Genomic DNA, 15134 nt, shown 5'->3' with positions numbered 1-15134 from the left:
AAGGGCTGCAAGGCACTCAGGGGGGAGTTGAGGAGCATCCCTAACCATTAACCTTCTCTCTGCCCTGTGGGACATGTGCTACTCCTCACTCTCCAATTCGCCTGAAGGCCAAGCAAAGAGCTGTGGCTGTGTTGGTGTTTTGGGTGAAGCCAGATCTGCCTGGGGGTTCTGGAACTCATTGGGGTTTATTGGTGCCATGAGGTCAGCTTCAGCAGTGGCTGGTCTTTTAAGTGACTGTCACAGCTTATCCCTTTCATCATGCTCATCTTCCCCAGGGTACGTTTAAGCCTCAGTGTCCCCAGTTGTGAGGTATAAAATTGCTCCACATTTCCACGTGTGTCATGATTCATGTTGTCTTTATTGCATGAATATCTGGGACTTCCACACCTGTTTGATGCCACAGGCTGTCTGAAACAGGTATAAAAGCACAGAGGGCTTCACAGGCCTCTATCCTGCATCTTCCATTTGTCTCTTACCAGATCACTTGGGTAAGTCCATGTCTTATGTGCCTCTTCTATTCCTCAGCAGTCATTTCATGAATTGCATCTGTTGGTGTTTGTTCTTCCATTCTTTTTGCAGTGTTGAATAGGCTTGGTTGTAATGGTAGTGTTTCACAGCTATGGGAAGGATGGATATTAAAACTTTTAGGCATGGTGCTTTGAGCTTCCCAACACAACTAAGTCCTTTGGGTGCTCAGTCTCTTTCCATGTACTTTGGATGATGTGTTTTTTCCTGTGTCCTTAGGGCCAGGGAGAGTAAGTGGTCTACACCAGCTTTGTAAATGAATACTGTCCTTATACTCTGACTGCCTGATATGATGCAGAGCATTTCCTGGGGCACAAGCTCCAAGTACAGGAGAGCCACAGGGTATTTGCAATGCGTTTATGTTCTGACCCCAGCTCTGCCTTCTCTCACAGCTTTGCCTGCAAATCAAAGGATGTCCTGCTCCAGCCTGTGTGCCCCTGTGTGCGGGGTGGCTGCCCCGGCCCCGCTGGCTGACAGCGCCAACGAGCCCTGCGTGCGGCAGTGCCCCGACTCCACCGTGGTGATCCAGCCCCCGGCCACGGTGCTCACCTTGCCCGGGCCCATCCTCAGCTCCTTCCCTCAGCACGCCGTGGTCGGCTCGGCGGGAGTCCCGGCTGTTGCAGGGGGCTTTGGCGGCACTTTTGGAGGCCGTGGTGCCTTTGGGGGCTATGGAGGCCTTGGGGGTTATGGTGGCCTTTTGGGCTACGGAGGCCTTGGGGGTTACGGAGGCCTTGGCGGCTATGGGGGCTATGGAGCCTTTGGGAGCTGCGGATACGGTGGCTGGCGTCGGAGCCACAGGTACCTCAGTGGCAACTGCGGGCCCTGCTAAACTCCAAAGGCCCATGGAATGCAGTGCTGCATCTGCCTTGAGCCTTTACAAACAGCTGCCCTTGATTTCTACCACCAGATGCAGAACAAATATTTCAGTCCCTCTTTCAGCTGTGACAAAGCAGCTACTTTAATCTACTGCTCCTTGCTTTTTTTCAGAAAATGACGTTGCAGATGTATATCTGGGGGTTTCAGGGTGTCCAGCAATGCCTTCAAAAGCTCCCCTCTATCTGCAGTACAGCAGAGCAGCGCTCATCCTCGAGTGAGTGTCTTCCCTCTGCCCAGATCAAGGGTTCCTGAATGATGCTAAGAAGGGGAAATCTTTGAGGTGAAGTCCTGGACTGTGTCTTGCCCTGTGATTTTTATGATTCTAATTCATTGTTTCTGTGATGTTTTGTTTTCTGCTGTCAGTGTCTATTGCCTTTTCCATCCATATTAAAGAATCTCCATTGCAGCAACAACTTGCTTTTGGTGTGTTTGTGTTTCTAAATTTGTCTTTTAATTTTCCATATTGGTTAGAGACTTTTTGATAATTAATCTCAAGCCATATTATCAGAAATCAGATGGCAAATTTGTTATTAAATAGTTTGTGGGAGGTTGAACAGCTTGTGATACTGACCCTTGAGCTGTAGCATGCAATAGATGCAAACAAGATAATATCCTTATTGTAAGGGATAGACTTCAAACGAAAAAATATAACTTGTTTATTGCGTAGAGATTCTTTTCCCAAGAAGTGTACAATATCACCAGATTTCTTCATGCTAAGTAGTCTGAGAAGTTCAAAGCACTTCTCAGATGCTTGTAACTATTTAATACATTCATAGTGTATTATTACTGTATTAAATGCTTACTGTTCTCATTACATGCTTCATTACTGAATAATAGTCACTTCAAACATGCATACGGAGACATTTCTATATATGCTTTAGTCAGAATGGGATTTTATAGCCTTCAAATTTTTCATTAAAATGTGGGTCTGTACAAACAACCATAATAGACCCTTCAATTAGTATCTTTGTCTTTTCATCTTAGAAAGCTGGATTTCTTTCTAGCCTTATCTTAACATTTCCTGGAGCTGAAGAAAGAGACATACTTATGTGGCATTTGGGGCATTTTTAACCATTTCTTTTACCTGTGTCCCCTGTTAAGTCCATAAACAATCTGTAGAACCACTGTGATACTATAATGGTGATTATTTTAAGCTCTCAGTCTCTTACTTCTGCACTGTAAGACACTTAGTAATTTCCAGATTTTATTTTGTAGCTTTATATATTGAAAAATTGAAATTATGGCCAGTTATAATGTCAGAATAATGACCAGCTAAATTTATATGCCTTAATGTCAAGATACAGGTTGAGCAGCAATCTGCACTGTGCTCCAGGAACAAACATGTCAGGCACCAAAGTCAGTGAGCACCTTCCCAGAAACAAGCTCCTCAGAAGCCATGAGAAAGCTCTGTCCTGGAACTTGCTGGAAGCACAACCCACAGCTTTCTTGCAAAGGTGTTCAATGTAATTTATACTCATGCACCCAGGTGTATCATAGCACAATTGAGCTCTATTCCTCTTTTGAGACTGCCATCAAAGTGCCTCTGTGTGTGTTCAAAGAATGGCAATTACATTCACAATACAGGTTCTAGGGTTTAATGGGGATTTCAAAGCACTTCACTGGCTATTTTATGGCTAGACGTTGTTACAGCATCATACTATTAAGAGGTTACTACTTCTGCCAGTTAGGTACTTCAGTCATGAATAATAGAGTCACTTCAGGATGCATCAAGGGATCTCGCCCTAATAACCAGTGTGATTGTGCAGACAGGGAAATGCACGCCAATTCATTGTCATTCAAAAGAAGCCTTACAGTAACAGTTGCAAACACTTGTCTTTATTAGTTAGCAAGGTGAACAGAAAGTGTGCGATTTTCTATTCTATAACAAGTAAGATCTTTAAATCCAGAAAGTGTTCCAGATACTGCCACCACAAGAGCAGCTGAGAAAAGAATGATTTTCTTCCAAATTTTTGGCTTACTCACCAGTTAAAATGGGTTTGCCCACAGGCAGACTTATGCATTTATAAGCCACTAAGATGTGGCGCTGGTAGCTGTTATGTTCAATGTCCGGGCATGTAGTGTGATGCTAAGGCAAATTTAAAGAAATCTTTCCAAATCCTTTCTAGGAAATTCCATAATGGGTCACTTCATTTTATAAGGTACTACAGGGTTATTAGTTTGACAAAAGTGAGCTCAGGTTCAGCTGAAAAGCTACATAAAAGTTAGAGGACTCACTATATCTCAGGAAAACCAACCAAAATGTATTGAGCTGAAGACAAAAATCTGCATACATGTGAGTCAGAAAAGGAAAAAACAAGGAGAAGTAATGATGCTATAACATTTTTAATAAGAATAAAGCTCACAATCAAAATCCAATGTGATACAGAAAGCAGAAGCAGGAAGAATACATACAGAGAAGAATTTATGCAGAAAATCACCTATTTTTGTTGGTGCCACTTGAGCTGCTACAGCAGCATTTTACTATCAATTTCCATTTTCAAACAATTCCTTTTTTTTTTTTTTTTTTTTTTTTTTTGTTCAATTAATCAAATGATTTAGTTTCTTTTTGGTATAGTTTCAAAAGCAGGGAACTGAGAAACATATCCGTAGGAGGACCAGGGCACTACACTCCAGCTTTCATTAATGTTAGCTTGGAAAGAATTATAAATAAGTTAAGATGTTGTTTACACTGCCATTATGCCCTGTTTCATTATACTACCAGAACCCAAGGAGTAAAGAAGTCAGTAGGAAAGGAAGAAGACAAAACAACATTTTTTAAGAACACTGAAGAATTTTTACAGGAACACTGAGCTCTCCAAAACACTACTGCTTTCAGTTGCTGTTCTGGACTCAGAGCTCCCACAAGCCATCCCTGTAACAGAGTCCATGAATCCAGATATTAAGTCTCAGTCCTCATTTCCCATCAGATCCTTCTGGGTTTAGCAGGGGTAGCAGGGGTAGCAGCTCCCATAGCTGTACCTCCGGGTGTAGCGAGTGGAGCAGGGGTAGTAGCGGAAGCTGTAGCTGGGGTAGCAGTCGCGATACCCGTACAGGCCCCCGTAGCCACGGTAGCCACAGGGGCTCCCACAGTCATAGGTGCGGTAGCTGTACACGGTGCCGTAGCTGCACGGGGAGTAGCAGGAATCCTCACACTGGTTCTGGTAGTAGTAAGTCATTTTGGTGCGATGGAGGGAGGCGAGCCTGGAACACAGCAGTAAAGAAAAAGTCAATAAGGGGATGCTTCTAACAGCAAATTTCAAATGAATGCTGTGAATGGGCAGAAGAAGAAAAAGCCAGCAATCCCAGGCATGCTTCCTGACACTCTCTGTGCTTGTCTATTGTTCTATCCTGAATTTTAATTGAGTCTTCCCCATAATGCTCCATCCCCGTCAGCCTTTCTGAGTTCTCCTGCCCAGCCCCACTGACTGCAGCATCCTGATGCAAGGTGGAATTACAAACAATGTTGCCTGCATTGGATGGGAGCTGTCAGGGAATAAATAGGAAAGTCCTTCATAGACATACCGAAATAAAGACTTTAAGGGAAAAGAAAGATATGTACAGGACTGAAACACTAAAATATTTATCAAGACACAGGGAGAAAATAATATTATATGTAAATAATGCTCATCAAATCACAACCCTATTTCCCAATGCATTAATTTATAGCATCTGCAGCTTAAAGAGGGATGGGGGAAAGGAGGGGGCAAAAAAGTAATGAACTCATCTATCCATTTTCCACTAGGTTTTTTAAATTTATTTTGACTTACCCACTTCTGCAAAGAGGCTAAGGCAGGAGAAGTGAATGCAGTGCTGTCAGCAGCGCAGGCTTTTATAGAGCACCCAGTCCCGCCCAGCGCATGAAGGGCATGCTTGCGCCTGGGTCGGCTCCAATTACCGAACACATTTTGCTTCCTTCATGACTCCTCTCATTGATATACCGGTTCTCACCAAGGTTTTTGATTATTGGTCCGGCGCTGTGACATGCAGGCTACACCCTGTGGGTTTCCTTCTTTCATCTCAAAAATAGAGCAATTAAGCTTTGGTATCATCGCGCTGAATTCACTTGTACCGTACAGCAATAAGTCAAAAGAATATGCAAAGGCATACGAATTGCCAAATATGCCATTTTTCTGGAGGCCCAGCCTCACTGTGCATTTTGCCCAATGCACCTTCCTGTGCATTTTTTTCCTGAAATTCCTGTAGAAGACATGACCTCTCCATTTCAAGTATTTCATAACTTTAATCACCTGTGAAACAGCGCGTTCCTACCAAACCCTTCCACCATTTCCTGTGACTAGCAAAGGGGAAAAGACCATCTCTTTGATTTGATGCCATCATGCATTAGGATATTGCTGTGCTGATTGATTCAGCTAGAAAATTGGCCTATAAATTTTAAAATGGTATGTGTATGACGTCTTTTTAGGAAGAAAAAATCTTTCAGAGACCCAATTCCAAAGCTATAAATTACAACCTTAATAACGCACAGAAATAGGATAACCCGATATACGTTTTTAGTTAACTGTGTTACATAATACTGGGGCGTTTTCCAGTAACATAACTTTAATATTTAAATAATAAATCTCTTTGTACATGGAAATCTTTAATAAGTATTAATGAAGGCTTTGATATTCAAAATTTAGAGAAAGGCCCAGAACATCTGTCATGCCTGTTATTATCCAACCTTTAGATGCAAGTAAACAGCAGTTTTGAGGTGAAGGTCACCGGGAAAGACCGGGATGTGCTGCTTACCAGGTCATATTGTGCTCACAGGGCTCAGCATTATTCACCGTCATTAACAACATTAAGTTAAACACCTCAACATTACAAAGTTGTCCCATTAAACAATATTTAGCATCTGGGGGACTTCTCAGGAAAAATACAGTTATTACACAGATATGTTCCGGTGTGTTTTATCTTGTTCCTTTTAATGCATGAATCATTTTTCTGATCTAGGTGTAAACAATAAAAAAAAAAAAAAAAAAAAAAAAAAAAAAAAGACATTATTTTTGAATCCAATTACATTTGCATTTACCTTGCTAGGAAATGATCTCCAGTAGACTGAGCCTGTGAGATTTTGTTGTTGTTGTTTTGTTTTGTTTTGTACAAGGTGCAAAGCCTGGAAATTTCAAATATCAGTATTTCTGGTTGAAAGCCTTTATATTTATTAAAGATTTCTACAGCCTTCATTTTACTGTTCTCATAAAGCCTTGTCTCCTACTTATTATTATTATTCAAAAACATTTCAGATCTCTCCTCTATTCCAAACATCTTTCTTGTACTTCTATTTATGAGCTAGAAATAATACAAACAAGTAATAAATAAAAATTATAATATTCTGACCTAAAAAATGCAATTGTGAAACAAAAGCAAACAAACAAGAAAAATGTTTTCTATGGACTATTACTTGAAAGAAAGAAAGAAAGAAAGAAAGAAAGAAAGAAAGAAAGAAAGAAAGAAAGAAAGAAAGAAAGAAAGAAAGAAAGAAAGAAAGAAAGAAAGAAAGAAATTTCTTCTTAAAAAAATCCAGAATCATTGCAGATTTCATATACTGAAATCCATCCATTCCTCCAAAACTGGGATTGCTAGTGTCAATCACTTCTGCTCTCAATATCCTTCCTTCCCTTTCCTGTTATAGCTCAGATTTCACCACACCAATTCTAGAAATATAATTGACTCAGGAAGTCTGAACATGAAAGAAACTACAATGCGATGTCATGCTTTTGGAAGCCAAGAACTGACTAATAATCACAAACCAAGAAAAACAATTACATCAACTGAAGGAATGACGTGCACAAGAAAATTTGTTTTGTGATGAATACGAGTTTAAAGCATAGTAGGCTTGGTCAGATAAATATATAAAAGGGAGAGAAATTCAGGGCTCTCTACTCGCATCTCCGGACTTACGTTCTCACTGAGCTTGGTAAGTGAGACTTACTAGAACAACTTTATTGCTGTATTGATGCTGTCTTTTTGTTATATTGTAGTAAAGGGGTAGTTAAAAAAAGGCTGTGATTTCAGAGCTGTGCCAGTGCAATTCTTTTTGTTAAAAAAGGCATATCAGTACAGCTGTATAAGCTTACAAGATTGTTGCATCTAGCTATGCTCTCAGAAATGTCCTTACTTTATGCTATACAGAAGCATCTGTCTTCTTTATTTTCAAGTGGACAAGGTATAACTTTATTCCAATTATTTCAGTCAAAAAGCCAGGTATATATTCAACTCATAATTGATGCATTGATGCAGGTCTGAACAAAGAACCTGCCGCCAACTTGCACAAAGGGAGGATTCCTTCCCTGGCATCTTTTCTTGCCCCCAGGAGCTGGTGGGATCCACTACTGAACTGGGGGCTGTTCACTTCCAGTCCTCAGGGAAAGGTCAGACACTGGTAGAGGCAGAAACAGCTAAATCCTCACAGAGAACCTAATCCTACCAAACAGTTGTACAGCGCTGTTTTAAATCAGACTGCTGATTCCAAGGCAAAGGCAACAAGAAAAAGCAATATGAAATGTTATTAAGGAGGAAAAGAAGGGAAACAGACAGGAGTGAGCTGGGTGAGCAGGAACCAGAGTGTAGCACTGAGTGGTGATGTCTGGTTGGTTCCCGTGTTCTCCTTGCTCTTGTCTCCTCTTGTAGCTTCTGTGGGGTTTGCTACAAGACAAAAGCTGCTGCTTGGTCTCTGGGGCAGACCTTACCCTCTTCCCTTCTGCTGTGTTCCAGGCTTGCCTCCCTCCATCGCACCAAGATGACTTACTACTACCAGAACCAGTGTGAGGATTCCTGCTACTCCCCGTGCAGCTACGGCACCGTGTACAGCTACCGCACCTATGACTGTGGGAGCCCCTGTGGCTACCGTGGCTACGGGGGCCTGTACGGGTATCGCGACTGCTACCCCAGCTACAGCTCCTGCTACTACCCCTGCTCCACTCGCTACACCCGGAGGTACAGCTATGGGAGCTGCTACCCCTGCTACCCCTGCTAAAGGCAAAATAGTCATTTATGGCTCCTGTATGAATTCTACCTGCAAAATATTCCCATGACAACGACTGCAATCAGGAATGTCCTGGAGCACTTAGCAACTCTCTATAATGTCTTCTTCTGCTTCGAATAACCTGCTTCTAGGGTCAGCTCTTCCTTCATAGTCTATCTCTGTGGACATACTGTGTGTTTGATGTGCAGCTTTGTGTCAGGAGATGCAGACCAGAGCAGCTGATCCTTGCCACACACTGTGCTGACAGCTCTGGTCCACTGAACCACTGCAGCCCCAGAGCAAAGCATCTGTTGCGAGATGTAGAAACTCTTTACTTCTAGAATGTATGAATCTCTAGATACTCCTCCTTGTCTGCTTCACTACAAGCTGTAACTGCTGTATACAGTGCTTCTTATTCTCATTAAAAGATCTGGCATCACACTACTGCTTTCTGTCATATTTTAACTATTTTTTCTTTTATACTTGGCATTTTTAATTATTTACCTGAGATTTGGCAAAAAGGAGCCACTAGCTTTCAAGGTCAGCAGTTTTAAGCAGCTGTGGAGTCTGAGGTGACAGAGGACATATTGGACAACTCAACTTCTGTCTCCTTCAAGACGGTCCTGAAAAGTCACATCCATCTCATCTTAACTCTGCCCCTCTTCCACAAAACACACCAAAATGCCGTTTCCTTCCAAAACACTACCTTAGAAATGTGGAAACTTACAAAAATTAAATAAGTGTTTGCTGATTACACCCAGCCCAAGCTATGCTACATTTAAGGATTCAAAAAGCAATCAAAGAGACGCAGAGACTCCCTTAGCTTTCTGCAGCTCCCAAAACAGATGTCTGATACAAGACCATGTAGGAGCTCACATTCACCTGTTCCCAGTGCACAACGAGGTTTAAAAATTACCATTTTTCCATCAGAGACTATTTTGCATGGCCAATGTCACTTGTGCAACCTAGGCTGGCACACTTCCCTGCCTGGGCTGGGTTTAGGCACACATCTGCCTGCCAGCCCGCACCTTTGGGAAGAACTGTTTTACGCGCGAGGACAAGAAGGCAGATTCCCACGATAACACAAGGCTACAATGGGAAGTCATCCTTCCCCATAATTAACAGGAGGGCACGTGACAGGGAGGGAGAAGAGCTGCCTCAAGTAAAAGTGACTGTCAGCTTGATGACAAAGGGATGAACGTACCGGGATGGTTCCCAGGCTGGAGCCACCTGCAGCCATGAAAAGACAGCAAGAAATATTTCCAACAGAAGGCATTTTTCCTCCCAGTCTGCAGGAACTTCATCTCTCCAGCCAACGCCAGTCTGTGTGTGGGAGGCAGATTTAGGGACTTTGGTGCTGATGTTCCCTGGAGGGTAGACGCTCAGGGAAGGGACTCCTGTCAGGTTCCTTGCCTCATCCCTTAAGCGCCAGGTGCGACTGATTCCAGCAGAAGTGAGACTCATGTGAATTTGCATCCACGTAAAAGCAGAGCATAGAAATGCATCAGAACCTACACTTATTCAACAGGTCAGCAGAGGACACTGCAGAAGAGAAATATGAAGAAAACAAGCCCACAAGTCCAAGAGTGAGCTGCCAAAACATCCAGCGAACACTGGTTTGAAAATTCACCAGCCTGGGCTACAGGAGTACGCTGTGTACTTCAAGCAAATGGTTTCAGACAAATAACCTACTAGCAAAGGCTTTTCATGGTCACTGTGCTGAATTGTTTCATTAAGACTGAAAATGTTCTCATCTGATACAACAGTAAAAATTCAAATCAAGGACATGTTTTCATCAGCTGGTCAGGGACTGCAAACTCAGAGTATGAAGGTATTTGGTTTTCATTTAAAAGTAGCCCCATTTTATGCATAAATTTATTTTAAATGTTTAACAGAAATTATCCGTTGATTTAATATATTGTGACTCATATGTTCCAGAGTAACATAAAGAAAATGTAAATGATTTCTCTTTCAATACTGTGTATTACTGTGTAATAATACTGCATGTTATTTTACTTGTTCCCAATGTTCAAGTTGCAATTTTGTATACAGTGCTGGAAATAATAAAAATATTTAAAATTTTATGAAATACTTTTGATGATTTAAAAAAAAAAAAAATGAATGAAAAGAAAGAAAATGAAATGAGTAGATTTTTTCAATAAATATTGTACAGCCATAACAGGACATCAGAATAAACTGGGAAAAATGGATCACATCTGAAAAAGTGATGGTTTTTGTATACCCCTCCAACACACACACCCTATCTGTATGTATTTACTATAACATTTATTATTTGTATATAATCTTATTACTAGTATGTTAGGAGAAACAACTATGCACTTAGCATAGCTGAAAAGTTAAAGAAAAAATAGGAAACAATATCTTTAAATAAAATGTCAGCATCTTTCACAAACCTTTTCAGAAGTTTTTGTGTGTGTTTTTTTGTTTTGTTTTGTTTTGTTTTTAATACATATTTACACATATGTTAGTTCTGAAATAAACTCTGCTACAGTATAGCTTGGAAAAGTATACCAAATGAAGAAATAATGCAGGAAAAAATCAATTGTTTGATAAATGAAGACGACAAAAAGCAATTTAAGTTTTATGGGGATTACAACCCTCAAACCTGTAATGTTCTCATAAATCAGGGCTCTTAACTAAATGTCTTAATATATTTTCCTTGGTGCATTTGACCTCATCTTCCTGACGAGATTTTTCATAAGTTATGTTTCCAGTTACTGACTGAATGCCACTCTGTGTCTTAAGTATATTTAGGGCATTTCCCTGTTTTATTCTTGTTTGTGGGTACAGAATTAGAGACATTAGTGATTTACACTTCCTGAGCTCAATTTCTGATTTTCAAGATTTGGGACATCAAAATAGTTTATTAATTTTGAGTTAGGTAACTGAAAAATCTCAACTTTAACTTTCAAGGAGCAGTAATAGCCATTGCAGTGCTCCCCAGCTGCTGGTGAGGGACCTGGCCTCGGCCGCCATGCAGCAGGTATATTGTCCTACCTTCACAAAGAGCAACAAAATAAAAGTATTTGCACACATCAGAACATCAATTAATATAATTGATTTCCTCAGCATCAGGGGTCATTCCTCCATTCTCATCTCCACATGAAAACGTGATGGTTACAGTCCTCCTTTGCTTCAAACTTTTTGGGTCACTGCAGTTTTTTATCATTTGGAGGTCGTTGGAGATAGAACAAAAGATGGAGATGGACAAAAGATTAACAGATCCTCAGCCTGGAGATAAATAAGAATCAAAATTCATACATCTGGGATATTTTTAACATTTTAAATTTGTATGCAGTCTGAATTAGAAGGAATTTTATTTGTCATTTATTTTGATTTACATGTTCCCAGGGTGTTAAATTATTAATAACTATTCTATGTTATTAGTATTAATAATAACTAAAATGTTTTCTGAGAAGATAATGGGATCCTATTTGATTTCATTACTATCCCACTACACTTGCTTTCAGATATACCTGGTCACATGGTAGTCCACAGTAGTGTTTAAGCACAGTAGTTTAGATGGTCCACAGTCAAGGGAAAAAAAAAAAAAAAAAAAAAAAAAAAAAAAAAAAGAGACAGAGAAACCAGTATGCACTTAAAAGTTTTATACACCAAAAAATAAAACCTAGTGTACCACCTGCACCTCACCGAATAAAAATTTCTACTGCTAAACTGCTAGAGTATCTGAAGAGGCAAGTATTTTTTTTTTCAGTTTCCTTTGCTTTCTAGTGTGCCTGTAGAAGAGTTTTCTATTTGAGAAAAATAGATTTTCTCCTCTTCTTCTAAAATACATTTAGTTTTTGCCTTGAATACTTTCTTTTAGTTTAGTTCACTAAAGAAAACCAGGAAATTTATAAAAGTTCAACATTCATTTGAGGAACTATTATATACATATATAAAATGGAGAGGGGAAAAAATGAATCACATAGTTTATATCTCATCATTGTCCCTGATCATACCATAAAACATTCATTCAGGATATCACCAAGTTATTATTATCACCACTGCAAATATAAATGAAGTTTGCTCATGTTAGCAGCATATTTAGAAGTTAAAACTTTAAATATTATTTTACAGCAAATCTTGTTGATGCTGGTTTTCAACCTCATCTAACACTGCCCTCCCAGAGGAGACAGAGTACAATACATAAAGCCAAGAGCATTTTATTTTTTTTCTCCAACTTCAAATACCTCCTTGTATGACCTTCACTGCAGTGAGCCATTACTAATTTGCATATTAAATGAGGATAATAACAGACATTCTGGAAGTGCTGAGCCTCATCAGAATTTATGGTATCAATGCTCTTCCAAAACAGTCATTAAGGACTTACTTTAGCAATGTTTGTATTATTTAAATAGTAATGGTTTGTTAGGTGCCGCGATGTTGTATAATAAACAACAGAATGGGGAGGGAATCCCCAAGCTGAGCTCTTTCTGTCTTCAGTCAAACTAAAGCACCACACTTGTCATCATCCTGGCATGGTGCAGGCTGGCATGGAGATACAGCTGTATCTCACTGGATAACGCACCACAAAAAAAAAAAAAAAAAAAAAAAAAAAAAAAAAAAAAAAAAGCGGATTTCTCCCTTCTCAGCTTAGTATAAGCCTTTTTGCCTTGGGTAGCTTTTAGCACTTCACCAGCCTTTTCATTCAGCTGAAACTTGGTGGAAGCCAGGCATGTGGCAGGACCTTGCTGCTGGAAAACAGTCAGGAAAGCACAGTCCCCATCCTCCAGGCTTCCACGGCCTTCCTGACTGCTCTTCCCCTTTTCACTATTGCATTCCCTATGAAAGGCCAGCAGAAAACCCAGATTTGTTCTGCACTACAAGGTCCTGCAGTAAAACTTGCCCTGACACAACTGTAAAATCACAAGACATTGATTTGAGCAAGGTTTTCTAAGAATTTTATCCAGAAATGAGAGAAAACAGACCCCCAGAAAAAGGCATTAAACCTTAGACACATTGCTCAGATGCTAATTTAATCGATCCTGTGCCCTGGCCTGTCCGTCTCATAGTGTGTATGCCAAATTATAGACAGTAGAAGAACCCAAAGGAATCAATGGAACGCCTGTCATTAATTGAGACGGAAATGAATCAAAATGCTTGGTAAAAGCCCTAAGCACATTCTATAATGCCTCTTTCCACCTCAGGTGTTTTAAGTCACCTTACAATATGCACTATCTGCCTCCCTTGCAGGGCTATAATGCAAAAAGAAAGTCTGTGTGCTCCCCAGTTCCACGTGCAGTGTAACTGGTACTGTTCAGCAGAACCTATAGTTTCATTCACAGATCCTCCAGTTTCATTCCCAGCCCTCCTTTTTGAGAATTCCCAGAAACCCATTTATCCTGGAAAGCTTTAAGATGAAAGAATCTCACAGGTAGTAATCACAATGTGTTATCCGAGGAATTTGAAAAGTGTCCTAAATGCAGAGGAAAACAATTATAGCAATTGTACTGTTGATGTACTTCCGAAATGTGTTTCATGACTACCAGGGAATGGAAGCATGCGGAGAATCGCACCTATTTCCACGGGTCCAAGAAACTGTATAAAAGCACTCACAACCCCCTTGCTCCTCACACCACTCCTCTTGGTTTAGCCTCCTCGGTGAACTTGGTAAGTGCAGATCCCATTCTCTTAGAGACTCCTTTAACTTAGAAATAACTCCTTTACTATCATTCTCTGATATTGGTACAAGTATTTTATCCTGTACTTTTTAAGCTGTTAGAGTAAAAAAGGGGGGCATTGATGAGCCAACATTCAGGCAAGGAACTCAGATAACACTAGTGAGATGTGAAGCCTAGTAATAGTTTTATGTTTACATACTAGAAAACAACAGCTTTACTCTATTCCATTTAAACAGCTGAAGAAATTTTCTTTTTTTTTTGACTTGGTGACACTCCATATGAAATGTTGGATAATGGACAGAATTGTGTATTGCAACATAGAAACAGCTATTTTATGGAAAGATGTTGCAATAAGAAATGCAGGCTGGACATGGGAATTGCTTTGTTCTCTCTGAAGTCACCAGAGCAGCTCTGACATGCAGCAGTAGAGGAATTAAACCTTAGCACCTCACTGTGCAGCAGAGTATTTTCAGTATCCTTGCTACAGCTGACATTGAAAGGTGTTTGAAGTGATGTAGGACAGAAAAAGGAGTAGTTTACATGCTAAGATTAAAGCCAGACAAGGAGATTATGTAGTCCTAGGAAATGTGCCCAGGAACAGCACTGGTACCAGGTCCATCTGTGGCCCTGGACCCCCTATTATGGGTAGCCCTGCTTGAGCAGGGCTTGCACCAGAGGGACCCAGAGGTCCCTTCCTACCTCAACCAGTCTGTGGTTCTCTGGCTTCTGTACACTGAACTTGGTGTGCAGTGAATGAATGCATCTAATAACTTTTTAAAATGCTGTGTGGGATTTTCATTAGACATTAGAACACCTACAGGTGTGTGTCCTGAGCTGCAGTTAGTCTAGCTGTCAGGGTTAACCTCAGCTTGCCCATCCTAGGAGCTTGGACAGCAAGCGCTCCCACACATATGGTTGGCAAACTGAATCTCCTGTAGCCAAAGTCCAAAAATACAAGGTATCAGGTTCATTTTTAAGAAGAGAATATAAAGAAGTTGTGTCTCAGCATTGAACATAGTAAGGGGGGAGTACAGCAATTGGCTGGATAAAAACAGATGTCAGAAGAATATCCCAAGACTGAGCCATTTGCTCAGTACCCCTCCAAATCCCCCACCTCACCC

At 40.5% G+C, this 15134-nt stretch overlaps 3 protein-coding genes across 3 annotated transcripts; 2 read left to right on the top strand and 1 right to left on the bottom strand.

Moving 5' to 3' along the window:
- Nucleotides 1-937: 937 nt before the first annotated feature.
- On the top strand, nt 938-1354 carry LOC116499644 (claw keratin-like). The gene has a single exon (XM_032204432.1). It carries the CDS (start codon nt 938-940, stop codon nt 1352-1354), a length of 417 nt encoding a protein of 138 aa, XP_032060323.1.
- A 2986-nt stretch (nt 1355-4340) lies between these two features.
- Nucleotides 4341-4577, bottom strand: LOC116499531 (keratin-associated protein 20-1-like). The gene has a single exon (XM_032204286.1). The coding sequence runs from the start codon at nt 4575-4577 to the stop codon at nt 4341-4343; it is 237 nt and encodes a 78-aa protein (XP_032060177.1).
- A 3566-nt stretch (nt 4578-8143) lies between these two features.
- LOC116499530 (keratin-associated protein 20-1-like) lies at nt 8144-8380 on the top strand. The gene has a single exon (XM_032204284.1). It carries the CDS (start codon nt 8144-8146, stop codon nt 8378-8380), a length of 237 nt encoding a protein of 78 aa, XP_032060175.1.
- The last annotated feature ends 6754 nt before the right edge of the window (nt 8381-15134 follow it).

Source organism: Aythya fuligula, chromosome 28 (genome assembly GCF_009819795.1).
Source record: "Aythya fuligula isolate bAytFul2 chromosome 28, bAytFul2.pri, whole genome shotgun sequence".
Lineage (NCBI taxonomy): Eukaryota > Metazoa > Chordata > Aves > Anseriformes > Anatidae > Aythya > Aythya fuligula.
Note: the sequence above shows the minus strand (reverse complement) of the source record. Positions and strands in the feature narration are given on the sequence as shown.